General features: G+C 44.5%; 1 protein-coding gene across 4 annotated transcripts in view; it reads right to left on the bottom strand.

The window, feature by feature from the left end:
* Positions 1-13,779, bottom strand: part of LOC110460313 (microtubule-associated protein 4-like) — a 203,381-nt gene that overhangs the window by 129,745 nt on the left and 59,857 nt on the right. For all 4 annotated transcript variants that reach the window (XM_021513147.1, XM_021513150.1, XM_021513151.1 and 1 more), the window contains one exon: positions 6,105-11,141. In XM_021513147.1, coding sequence (XP_021368822.1) covers positions 6,105-11,141 — 5,037 coding nt within the window. The remainder of the gene's footprint in view (positions 1-6,104; positions 11,142-13,779) is intronic.

Here is a 13,779-nt window from a genome sequence, read left to right as displayed (position 1 = left end):
GAGAAGAAGATTTTTGAAATTTTAGTCAATTTGACCCTTTTTGACCCCGCCCCTCAGGCCCCTGGGGGCTTAGGACTAAACCGGCAACAATTTTTGTTGACCTTTGTCCATGGAAGGTCCCTGCAAAATTTCATTGAAATTGGTTCAGGGGTTTTGGAGAAGAAGTCGAAAATGTAAATTGTTTACGGACGCACGACGGAAGACGGACGACGGACGACGACGGACAAAAGGCGATCGCAATAGGTCACTTGAGACTTTGTCTCAGGTGACCTAAAAATTAGTTAAAATTCTATATTCCAGTTATGTTAAACTTACTTAGCAGAAATAAACTGTGGACAATACAAAATTCAGCTGATCAAATTCTGTGTATAATACAGGTAGTTGAAACTTCACTTTTCAGCAAATAAGATGCCCAGAGAGGTTGTATCGCTCACATAGATTTTTTAGAATTTATGGCAAAAAAAATCATTAATGATATCATACTTTTTTAGAGAAGTAGGCTTTTAAAGAAGCAACACTCAGTTTCTGTCCTTCAGGCAGTGGCCCTCAACCTCAAAGGGAGCTACACTATTATCTTCTGGTCCAAAGGATCCCTCACAGAAAAATTAGTTGAAATGTCACCAAATGGTCTAGAGGAATAGTTTTTCTTTTAAGATTTCATGCCAGATAATTCCTTTTGGCATTGACCCTCAGCCCCCATATGAGATCCGCTCTTACATTGTACAAGGTCCCTAGGACCTAGCATACTTGGAAATTTTGTTAAAATCCATCTTAACATTGAATTGCTTTCAGATGGTATTTATAGTGCTAGCCAATCAGGCCATGGCATTCATAGTTGATATGACAGGGACTAAGTCATTAGGGTGGGGCTGAAGGCCAGAACTAATCCTGGGATGCAGGGACTAAGTCATTAGGGTGGATCTGACAGGGACTAAGTCATTAGGGTGGGGCTGTCAGGGACTAAGTTATTAGGGTGGGGCTGACAGGGACTTAGTCATTAGGGTGGAGCTGACAGGGAGTAGGTCATTAGGGTGGGGCTGACAGGGACTAAGTCATTAGGTTGGGGCTGTCAGGGAATAAGTCGTCAGCCCCACCCTAATGACTTAGTCCCTGACAGCCCCACCCTAATGACTAAGTCCCTGACAGCCCCACTCTAATGACTAAGTCCCTGTCAGCCCCCACCTAATTACTTATTCCCTGTCAACCCCACCCTAATGACTTAGTCCCTGTCAGACCCACCCTAATTACTTATTCCCTGTTAGCCCCATCCTAATTACTTATTCCCTGACAGCCCCACCCTAATGACTAAGTCCCTGACAGCCCCACTCTAATGACTAAGTCCCTGTCAGCCCCACCCTATGACCTATTTCCCTACAGCCCCAACCTAATTACTTAGTCCCTGACAGCCCCACACTAATGACTAAGTTCCTGTCAGCCCCAACCTAATTACTTATTCCCTGGCAGCCCCACCCTAATGACTTAGTCCCTGACAGCCCCACACTAATGACTCAGTCCCTGTCAGCCCCAACCTAATGACTTATTCCCTGTCAGCCCCACCCTAATGACCTACTCCCTGTCAGCTCCACCCTAATGAGCTACTCCCTGTCAGCTCCACCCTCATGACTAAGTCCCTGTCAGCCCCAGCCTAATTACTTATTCCCTGTCAGCCCCACCCTAATTACTTAGTCCCTGACAGCCCCACACTAATGACTAAGACCCTGTCAGCCCCAACCTAATTACTTATTCCCTGTCAGACCCACCCTAATTACTTATTCCCTGACAGCCCCACCCTAATGACTTAGACCCTGTCAGATCCACCCTAATTACTTAGTCCCTGACAGCCCCACACTAATGACTATGGGGCTGACAGGGACTAAGTCATTAGGTTGGGGCTGTCAGGGAATAAGTAATTAGGGTGGGGCTGACAGGGGCTAAGTCATTAGGGTGGGGCTGGCAGGGAATAAGTAATTAGGGTGGGTCTGACAGGGAATAAGTAATTAGGTGGGGGCTGACAGGGACTTAGTCATTAGTGTGGGGCTGTCAGGGACTTAGTCATTAGGGTGGGGCTGACAGGGAATAAATAATTAGGTTGGGGCTGACAGGGACTTAGTCATTAGTGTGGGGCTGTCAGGGACTAAGTCATTAGGGTGGAGCTGATAGGGACTAAGTCATTAGGGTGGGGCTGACAGGGAATAAGTAATTAGGTTGGGGCTGACAGGGACTTAGTCATTAGTGTGGGGCTGTCAGGGACTTAGTCATTAGGGTGGAGCTGACAGGGAGTAGGTCATTAGGGTGGAGCTGACAGGGAATAAGTAATTAGGGTGGGGCTGACAGGGACTTAGTCATTAGTGTGGGGCTGTCAGGGACTAAGTAATTAGGTTGGGGCTGTCAGGGAATAAGTCATTAGGGTGGGGCTGACAGGGACTTAGTCATTAGTGTGGGGCTGTCAGGGACTAAGTCATTAGGGTGGAGCTGATAGGGACTAAGTCATTAGGGTGGGGCTGACAGGGAATAAGTAATTAGGTTGGGGCTGACAGGGACTTAGTCATTAGTGTGGGGCTGTCAGGGACTTAGTCATTAGGGTGGAGCTGACAGGGAGTAGGTCATTAGGGTGGAGCTGACAGGGAATAAGTAATTAGGGTGGGGCTGACAGGGACTTAGTCATTAGTGTGGGGCTGTCAGGGACTTAGTCATTAGGGTGGAGCTGACAGGGAGTAGGTCATTAGGGTGGAGCTGACAGGGAATAAGTAATTAGGGTGGGGCTGACAGGGACTAAGTCATTAGGGTGGGGCTGACAGGGATTAAGTCATTAGGGTGGGGCTGACAGGGACTAAGTCATTAGGGTGGGGCTGACAGGGACTAAGTCATTAGGGTGGGGCTGTCAGGGAATAAGTAATTAGGGTGGGGCTGACAGGGACTTAGTCATTAGTGTGGGGCTGTCAGGGACTAAGTAATTAGGTTGGGGCTGTCAGGGAATAAGTCATTAGGGTGGGGCTGACAGGGACTTAGTCATTAGTGTGGGGCTGTCAGGGACTAAGTCATTAGGGTGGAGCTGATAGGGACTAAGTCATTAGGGTGGGGCTGACAGGGAATAAGTAATTAGGTTGGGGCTGACAGGGACTTAGTCATTAGTGTGGGGCTGTCAGGGACTTAGTCATTAGGGTGGAGCTGACAGGGACTAGGTCATTAGGGTGGGGCTGACAGGGAATAAGTAATTAGGGTGGGGCTGACAGGGACTTAGTCATTAGTGTGGGGCTGTCAGGGACTTAGTCATTAGGGTGGAGCTGACAGGGAGTAGGTCATTAGGGTGGAGCTGACAGGGAATAAGTAATTAGGGTGGGGCTGACAGGGACTTAGTCATTAGTGTGGGGCTGTCAGGGACTTAGTCATTAGGGTGGAGCTGACAGGGAGTAGGTCATTAGGGTGGAGCTGACAGGGAATAAGTCATTAGGGTGGGGCTGACAGGGACTAAGTCATTAGGGTGGGGCTGACAGGGACTAAGTCATTAGGGTGGGGCTGACAGGGAATAAGTAATTAGGGTGGGGCTGACAGGGACTTAGTCATTAGTGTGGGGCTGTCAGGGACTAAGTAATTAGGTTGGGGCTGTCAGGGAATAAGTCATTAGGGTGGGGCTGACAGGGACTTAGTCATTAGTGTGGGGCTGTCAGGGACTAAGTCATTAGGGTGGAGCTGATAGGGACTAAGTCATTAGGGTGGGGCTGACAGGGAATAAGTAATTAGGGTGGGGCTGACAGGGACTTAGTCATTAGTGTGGGGCTGTCAGGGACTAAGTAATTAGGTTGGGGCTGTCAGGGAATAAGTCATTAGGGTGGGGCTGACAGGGACTTAGTCATTAGTGTGGGGCTGTCAGGGCCTAAGTCATTAGGGTGGAGCTGATAGGGACTAAGTCATTAGGGTGGGGCCGGCAGGGAATAAGTAATTAGGTTGGGGCTGTCAGGGAATAAGTCATTAGGGTGGGGCTGACAGGGACTAAGTCATTAGGTTGGGGCTGTCAGGGAATAAGTAATTAGGGTGGGGCTGACGGGGACTAAGTCATTAGGGTGGGGCTGACAGGGATTAATTCATTAGGGTGGGGCTGACAGGAACTAAGTCATTAGGGTGTGGGGCTGACAGGGACTAAGTCATTAGGTTGGGGCTGTCAGGGAATAAGTAATTAGGGTGGGGCTGTCAGGGACTAAGTAATTAGGTTGGGGCTGTCAGGGACTTAGTCATTAGTGTGGGGCTGTCAGGGCCTAAGTCATTAGGGTGGAGCTGATAGGGACTAAGTCATTAGGGTGGGGCCGGCAGGGAATAAGTAATTAGGTTGGGGCTGTCAGGGAATAAGTCATTAGGGTGGGGCTGACAGGGACTTAGTCATTAGGGTGGGGCTGTCAGGGACTAAGTAATTAGGGTGGGGCTGTCAGGGAATAAGTAATTAGGGTGGGGCTGTCAGGGACTAAGTAATTAGGGTGGGGCTGTCAGGGAATAAGTAATTAGGGTGGGGCTGACGGGGACTAAGTCATTAGGGTGGGGCTGACAGGGACTTAGTCATTAGTGTGGGGCTGTCAGGGCCTAAGTCATTAGGGTGGAGCTGATAGGGACTAATTCATTAGGGTGGGGCTGACAGGGAATAAGTAATTAGGGTGGGGCTGACAGGGACTAAGTCATTAGGTTGGGGCTGTCAGGGAATAAGTAATTAGGGTGGGGCTGACAGGGACTTAGTCATTAGTGTGGGGCTGTCAGGGATTAAGTCATTAGGGTGGAGCTGATAGGGACTAAGTCATTAGGGTGGGGCTGACAGGGATTAATTCATTAGGGTGGGGCTGACAGGGACTAAGTCATTAGGGTGTGGGGCTGACAGGGACTAAGTCATTAGGGTGGGGCTGAGAGGTACTAAGTCATAAGGATGTGGGGCTGACAGGGACTAAGTCATTAGGGTGGGGCTGAAAGCCAGTACTAATCCTGGGAGCAGGGATCTATTTGTCTGTCTGTGCCAAGTTTGTGTGTGGATGCTGTGGCTATTTTGTGGGAATCTGAAAACAGCAGTTCACCCAAATTCATCTACTGATTTACTCAAGCCCTAAGGGTCACACTAGCTCAAGGATGTTTCAGTTCAAATTTAGGTAATAGTTTTTTATCCATATTGAAGAAGAAGGATATTAAAGAGTTCCTTGTTTTTCCACTATGGAGCCCCAATCCTCTGACCTTTTTTTCAAAGTCAACTCAGTTTTCTAGACTAGTAGTGTTTTGAAGGAAAAGTTGACCGACAGACGGCCAGACAACGAACATGGCACCACAGCATAAGCTCATAGGACCCTTTGGGCAAGGTGGGCTAACTAGATGATCACGAACAACAAATCTTTGAAAAATATAGGAAATATAGTTTTTTGAACAACATCGATAATGTTGAAAACACAACATGCTCATTGGAAACAATTCAGAAATATAAATATGTTTTAAAATATTCAACAATAAAAAATTAAAAAGATAATTATCAAAATATATTTTTCAAAAAAATAACTGAAATAACTACACATCTTTAACAATGATACCAGTTTCCTCAATCAATTACCGTAATTACTGTCTTATATCTATCTACATTTGTAATTGGATACACCTTCCTGATTTCTACCTATATTCTTTTACCAGTTACACCAGTAGATGCGTCAATAGTAGTCGTAGACTAATGGTATGACGTCAACAATGGTGAGTTATACTTACAGGTGAAAATCACCCTTAAATTCATCTCGACAAGTCTATTGTGCTTTGTTGGGTAAGAGAGTTCTACTGCTACATGTAATTACCTGACAGTGTTACGTTATATGCAAAAATAAAATACATCCTAATCAATACACATATTGCTACCCATGACAGAAATCCATGATTCAATGATGTTAAGAGCGATGCTTCATGGAACATGGGATGGAATGATGAATAGCTTGATTAAAAAGGTATAAGAGTGTGGCAACAAGCATACACAAATGTGGCAATGGTGGCAATGCTGTGGCAAACAGGCGGGTGAGCATGACAGAAGCGATCATTGGCAGCAGTCAGAGCATCTGCCAAGACAGAAGCAGTCGATACATTAGAAGAGAGAGAAAAACCTTTTTTCGGTGTTCGACAGCGAGGCCGGGACATGCGCTCCAGAAATAACTGAGTGGCCTCCTTGTTCTGGGTCCTGGTGGGGATCTTCATGGAGGGGGCCTTGGTAGGACTTGGTGTGCTCGGTGTCTGTGCCAGGGGTAATATTCTCTGACGTGATGCAGATACCGCTCGTGGGAAACTTGTGTCAAATGGTGGTTTCTCAGTGCTCTGTTTCATGTTGAGTGAACGGGGAGGAGCAGTCTTACTGGGGGCAGCAGATCTGAGGGTTCGTGTTGTTGATTTGGTTATGCCTCCCTCTGTCTTGGTTGGGGAAGGAATCTTAGATTCATCAGATTTAGGTGGTGTTCTTTGCTTTGGTTTTCTCAATGGTTTCTGGGGTGTTTTTGTAATAGGTTTTTCCTGTTTCCTTTGTTTTGCCTCTTTTCTGTCAATTTTTTCTGTAACTTGTGACTTCTTTTCAGCAGGTTCATTGATTTTCTTCACAACATTTTTCGTAGGAGCACCTTCCATCTTGTCAGCAAGTTTGTCTTGTTTCACATCAGTTTTCTCAGTCCCCGTTTCAGGAGTAGAAGCATGTTGGACAGCAGTGGTAAATTTTTGTACAACTACCTGCTGATCTGCAGTAGGTTGCACTGGAGTTTCAGCTATTGGAGCAGGAGAGACAACTTCCTCTTCAGCAGCATGAACCTCCTGAACATCCTCCCTAACACTGATATCCTCAGTAACTCTTAACTGTGGATCAAGATGTGCTGATTTAGGTTCAACCTCTAAAACCTCAGATGAAAGTTGTTGTTTAATATTCTCAATTTCTTCATCCTCCATTCTGTCCTTTGAGTACTCCTCTAATGCTGATTCTGTGGGCACAGATTGAGAGAGAGATGATCCATCAATGTTCGTCTCTCCCTCCTTTAGCACCATTGAGCCCTCCATCAGGGAGGCAGCCATCTCGACAGGGGATACCCCAGCATCGTCCTCGTATGTTTGACATTCCATACTTGAGGTCAAAGATCTTTCTGTGTCACCGTAATCCTCCAGCATCTGTCTGGGGATTTCTGATGGTGACTGGTCATCAGTTTCCTGTGAGTCTGCTGTGATGATTGACTCCCCCATACCAGATTCCTTCATATCTCTTCCAGCTTCTAATCTCTCTTGTTCCTCATTGATTTCTTTAAGAATAGTTTCTCTGTGAACAGGCTGATCAGCGAGGCTGTCATCTGTGATATTTGGTTGAACATCCACATCCTCATCAGAATGTTTAGGCAGATCCTGATCAGAGTCACTGCCTCCCTCAGCAGTCAAGCTGTCCTCCCCTTGTTCATATTCAAAGTCCTCACTATTTCTCCCAGAGGTATGAGCATCCCTGTCTGTGTCCACTGTAGCAGGACTCGGAGCCTGGTCATGACTTGATATCCTCTCGAGCTCTGAAGCTTCAAAAGTTGCAGGAGCCACCCCATAGGTTTCATCAATAGTAGACTGGTCTATTTCCCCTGGTACCATCTCATGTACAAATGGAGGAGTTTCCTTTTCAAAGGATTGAGGTGCATTTTGTTCTTCATATTTTCGTTGTTCCTCGATCTTCTTTTGGTCATTTGAAGGATGACATTCAGGAGATAGAGATCTTTCCTCTGATGCAAGTTTGTCCTGTGATTCAGATAAGAGTGAACTTTTCTCCATAAAGTTGCTCTCTGGGTTTTCATTCCTATCACATTCTTCTGGAGACAGGGACCTCTCTTCTGATGTGAGCTTTTGTTGTTGTAAGGAAGCCGACCTTTCTTCTGAAGATGTTTTTTCTTCTTGTTGATAAACAAGTCTTTCCTTGGATGACATAAGTTGCGCAGCATCTTGCTGTTTTGGTTGCTGGGACACTGCCCCTTCCTCTTCCTCTCCTGATGATGATGAGTACTGGTCATCTGGATGCATGTCCTCATCTCTGTCCTCATCACCATCACCTTCCTCATCTTCGTAAGCATGCGTCTGTGTGTTTGGTTCACCAAGGGTCTCTGTGTTTGTCTGTGTATTTTCATTATCCATAAAAGAATCATCTACCACCTGACTAAATACCTGTGAGAAGCCAGCATCTTCCAGTTGTTGACAGGGAGACATCAGGGGTACAGTTTGGTCATGTTCAACACCAGATTTTTCCATCTGGTATTTCTGTTCTGATGTGTCCTCCAACAGTACTTCTCTCGGAGTTACAACATCTTCTCTGCAGTCTGGCTGTTCGTGGTGTTTGTTTGGAGAAAGCTCCATTTTGGATGTGTCCTCTAGGGGAAACATGGGATCTTCTGTGAAACCTTCACTTGGCATCATATCATTTTGAAAATCTGTTTGCTGTTCATCCTGAGATACTACCTGCTGTTTATTATCAGGTTCTTGTTGTAACGCTGGTTGGTTAGTGAACATATCATCATCTCCACAAAATCCTACATTACCTGTTTCTGAGTTTGATGCAAGCACCTTTTGTTCATTTTGCATCTGTTTTTTTATAGGTTCAATTTGCCCCTGGTTGAATGCAGGTTCTACTTGCCCCTGGTTGAATGAAGGTTCCATTTGCCCCTTATTGAATGCAGGTTCCACTTGCCCCTGATTGAATGCAGAGTCCATTTGCTCCTGGTTGAATGCAGGTTCCATTTGCCCCTTATTGAATGCAGGTTCTACTTGCCCCTGATTGAATGCAGGTTCTACTTGCCCCTGATTGAATGCAGGGTCCATTTGCTCCTGGTTGAATGCTGGGTCCATTTGCTCCTGGTTGAATGCAGGTTCCATTTGCCCCATGTTGAATGCAGGTTCTACTTGCCCCTGATTGAATGCAGGGTCCATTTGCCCCTGATTGATTGCAGGTTCTACTTGCCCCTGATTGATTGCAGGTTCCATTTGCCCCTTGTTGAATGCAGGTTCTACTTGCCCCTGATTGAATGCAGGGTCCATTTGCCCCTGGTTGATTGCAGGTTCTACTTGCCCCTGATTGATTGCAGGTTCAATTTGCCCCTGATTGAATGCAGGTTCCATTTGCTCCTGGCTGAATGCAGGTTCCATTTGACCCTGGTTGAATGCAGGTTCAATTTGCCCCTGATTGAATGCAGGTTCCATTTGCTCCTGGCTGAATGCAGGTTCCATTTGACCCTGGCTGAATGCAGGTTCCATTTGACCCTGGTTGAATGCAGGTTCTACTTGCCCCTGATTGATTGCAGGTTCCATTTGCCCCTTGTTGAATGCAGGTTCAATTTGCCCCTGATTGAATGCAGGTTCCATTTTCTCCTGGCTGAATGCAGGTTCCATTTGACCCTGGCTGAATGCAAGTTCCATTTGACCCTGGTTGAATGCAGGTTCCATTTGACCCTGGTTGAATGCAGGTTCTACTTGCCCCTGATTGAATGCAGGTTCAATTTGCCCCTGATTGAATGCAGGTTTTATGTTTTGTTGGTTTAATGATGGATCCATCTGGCTATAATTAAATGGTGGAGATGCCCCACCATGTGCCTGTGCAGATTGGCTGTCCTCCTGACCAGACATAGGCTTACTTCTAGCAGCCTTCATGCTGTCCTGTTCTGGTGTGATGGATCTCTCCTCCATGTCAGAGTCAGATTCGATAGTGAATGTTTCACTTTTGCAGATAGTATCCCTCTGGAAATCTTCGGTACCCACCTGTTGCTGTTCTGTCGAGTCCTGTGCCATGTCTATCTGACTGCTACCCATCTCATTTACCTGCTCCCCTTTTCCATGTTCTGTGATACCTTCAACCACGGGTGGCTCGGCACCCACACTTGGCATGAGCTCTACATGTCCAGCAGACATGACACCAGCCAAACCCTGCTGCTGAAACTGAAATTCGTTCTCACTAAATGCTGGCTTTACAGAACCCTGATCAAATGCAGGGTGTACAATACCATCACCAAGCACAGGTCTTCCTGCTACCTCACCAGGTCCCCCTGACACATCGTCAGAATCTTGAATGTTTTCAGTGTCCTCCGAATCTGTGTAGTCATCCTCTATAATTTCATCGTTCTCAGCTTGTGAATTAGATTCACTTTCTGAGTAATCCTCTTCACCAGAATATTCTTCATCATCCTCACCCTGGTCAGATGTGATGTTGATGGCAGGTACACTCTGTTCCTCAATAGGCACAGGCACATTCTCTTTGCATTTATCAAAAGTGTCTATCACATCCTGCACTTGTTCATTTGGTTTGTCGAAAGTGTCACTTTGAGAAAGACTATTTCTTTCAATATCATCAAAACCGCCTGAATGTGGGCTCTGATCAAATACTGCAGCCTGCTGAGGCTCGCGTGGTAGAAACTCAGGAGCATCATGCCTCAGCGGTGAAAATTCAGCATTGCTGTGTCCTTGTGGAGAGAACTCGGGAGCATCAGGCCGAAGTGGAGACTGTACAATTTGTTCAGTGTCCTTGTTGTTCCCATTATTGGGCTCAACACCAATGTAAGGGTCAGATGGGTGCAATACCCCTGGTGACAAGTCAACAAAAGGATTTGTATTATCACATTTTACATCAGTAGGCTGATCGCTGTCCTGACAGAAATCTATAAGTACATTTTCATGGCCCATGGGGGGCACAGGGTCAGGAAGAGCTTCAGGGGTTTGGTCCATCTCCCGCTCACCCCCAAAGGCTGGGAATGACTCATGACTTCCTGTTTGGGAATAGGAACTCATTTCTGAATTAAAAGGTGAGAATGAATCATCAATATTAGAACCGACAAAATCCTCACATTGTTGTGGAAAGGAGGTGGCATCACTTCCTAGAGGAATCTCTGGTTCCCTCGGGACCGGATCACTGGGGGCATCACCCATGAAAGTATCCTCATCACAGAATGCTGATGGGACTTTCTGATCATCAGTAGGGTAAATCCCATCATCAGCTTTTTTATCAAAATCCAACACAAAGCCACCTACTGCCTCATGCTTGTGTACATCACCATTTCTCGTCTCCTTGGTAACACCCTGCAAGGGTACATCGTCTGCCATTTTGTCAGGAAATGTCACACCATTGACGTATTCGCCGTTGTCAGCTGGGCAAGATCCTACAACAGAAAAGAACCAGAGGTGATATGTTCATTATCAAAAGAAACAATAATAGTGCAGAGGCAGTCTTTCCATTATGATGTCCAATAATCAGTTATTTCAATTACTTTACAGCAGGAATTCTTGGCAGTCATAATATTTGGTTATTTGTAATTTTTTGTCTAGAAGTGAATACCTGGTCAATTATCTGGTGATCTATCATAAGCTTGAGTTTTTAACAAGGCACCTAATATGGTAATCATACGTGTTTGTGCACAATAAATCTTGTAGTTGACAGTCCAGGACGGCACTGGTGTAGCATTGTGAAGCCCAAGGTATCGGTAACATGAACCACTGTTAATTTTACTATTATACCCCCTTTGCCATGTTTAAGTGAACCCACCATATTTTTCTAAATAATTTTATAAATAAATAAATAATATAATTGTTCAAACTTATGCGTGAGGTAAAGGCAGTATAAGACAGGGAATTAGACATACACCTTACCATGATAGCAAATTAAGTCTAAGATTACTTCTACATCTAGTTATATATAAAAAAAAAATGCCTAGACAGTCTGTATTGTTCACCAGGATATTTAAGCAATCAAGGTTAAATATCCTCATTTAAAGCAGTATATAATCCTCATCTTAGGCTTTGTTTCTCTGATCCCAAGGATACTTCATAGCAGACATGCAAGGGATCCCCAGTATGTCTGAGACTAACTCACTAGAGGTGCAGCCTGGTAGCCTTAGCATGCTTCAGTTCTATTCCTCAAGCCCAAACACAAACAGTAATATGACAGGGCCCTCCACCTTTTCCGGGCTATGACCTAAGGACTAAAACCTTCATTGGATCTATTTAAGATTGATATTTTCTCTAGTATTTTCTGATCAATTGTCAACAGTAAATATAGCTTTTTGAAATTTTGATCAAAACTTCATACTGCTATGTTTGACATTGTCCTTTAATTTCAAAATGTTGTTGTTTGGTCTATAACTCTGGTGATCCTGAAAACGAAGTACCAATGGAAACCTTCAAATGAAATTTGAGAAAGATCTCTTATTACAAGTTCTGGAGAAATACCAAATTTTAAACTGTCAAAATCCAAAATGGCTGCCTCAAGGCTGCTACCTTAATTTTCTGATCAGTCTCAAAATAAAACATGCATGATGAATGACAAAGGGAAACTTACATAATTATGAAGATATATCAAGTACTTTTTGAGAACTGGTGATTTGAAACTTCAAACTTCAAAATCCAAAAAGACTGCTTGTGGCTAACTAATGTCTCTCTGATTTGTCTCAAAATGAAACATCGAAAACAAATAACAAAGGGGACTTACATATGAATTTTGGGAGAGATTTGTCTACTACTGCCAAAGAAATGGTGATACAATGTACACTGTCCAATTATTATACGGCATCTGGCAGCAATCTTATTCATCCAACCAGTCACAAAATAAACAAGGAACAACTCAGCAACAAGAGGAATCTATATAGGAAATTTCAGAAATGACTTAACAAGAACATTTAAAACATGGCCGATTGGCAGAGGTTGACAGACAAAGGTTGATTCGGGCAGTCCACATCAGATGGTAGGCAAATTGGAACGGCCCACATCAGATGGTAGGTGGATTGGAACAACCCACATCAGATGGTGGGTGGATTGGAACAGCTCACATCAGATGCTGGGTGGATTGGAACAGCCCACATCAGATGGTGGGCAGACTGGAACAGCCCACATCAGATGGTGGACAGATTGGAACAGTCCACATCAGATGGTGGACAGATTGGAACAGTCAATATCAGATGGTGAGTGGATTGGAACAGCCCACGTCAGGGTCTGTATTCATGAAACCGTTTTCATGCTCAAGCATGGATTTTGGCTTCAAACCAACTTTCTTATCACTCATTTAAATCATGACAAATGTAAACATTGATAACAGTATTAAGCTTTAAGTCTCTTCAATTTTTCCAAATCAATGATAAAACAAAATTTCTTCATTAATTTATTAACAGAACAAGGAATTAGGCTTGAGCACAAAACCCATGCTTGAGCATGAGAAAAAAATGTATGCATCCCTTTGCTAAAATAGTAAAAAATAAAGCTTGCTCAATCACTGTAACCTGAATTGGGACACTGGTACCAAGAGGTTTTTAATAGCCATTCTGTTTACCCAGGTATAAGTAAGTGAGATGAAAGGTTTTGCTAAAAAGAACCAAAAAAGGAAACATTGTTGGTACACAAGGGGGCTTTAGTATCATCTACTGTACAGACTGAACACATCGAAGTGTGTGTCCAGATATTCAAAAGGAAATGGTTGATGAAGTGTATTGACCTTGAGGGATTTTTTTTTATGTGACGGGATCACCTCTGAGACTCCTTTCAATACTATCATTAAGAACAATTACAAATAAAAGAGAGGATCCATGCCCAACAGACAACCAACAGGTAAACTGTCGACTGGTGTCTAGTTATATATACGGCAGACAACCAACAGGTAAACTGTCAACTGGTATCTAGTTATATACGGCAGACAACCAACAGGTAAAATGTCTACTGGTGCCTAGTTATATAAGGCAAACAACCAACAGGTAAACTGTCGACCAGTGTCTAGTTATATACGGCAAACAACCAACAGGTAAACTGTCGACC

This window comes from Mizuhopecten yessoensis, unplaced genomic scaffold (assembly GCF_002113885.1).
Source record: "Mizuhopecten yessoensis strain PY_sf001 unplaced genomic scaffold, ASM211388v2 scaffold10359, whole genome shotgun sequence".
Lineage (NCBI taxonomy): Eukaryota > Metazoa > Mollusca > Bivalvia > Pectinida > Pectinidae > Mizuhopecten > Mizuhopecten yessoensis.
The sequence above is the reverse complement of the archived record's forward strand: the minus strand, read 5'-3'. Positions and strand labels throughout refer to the sequence as shown.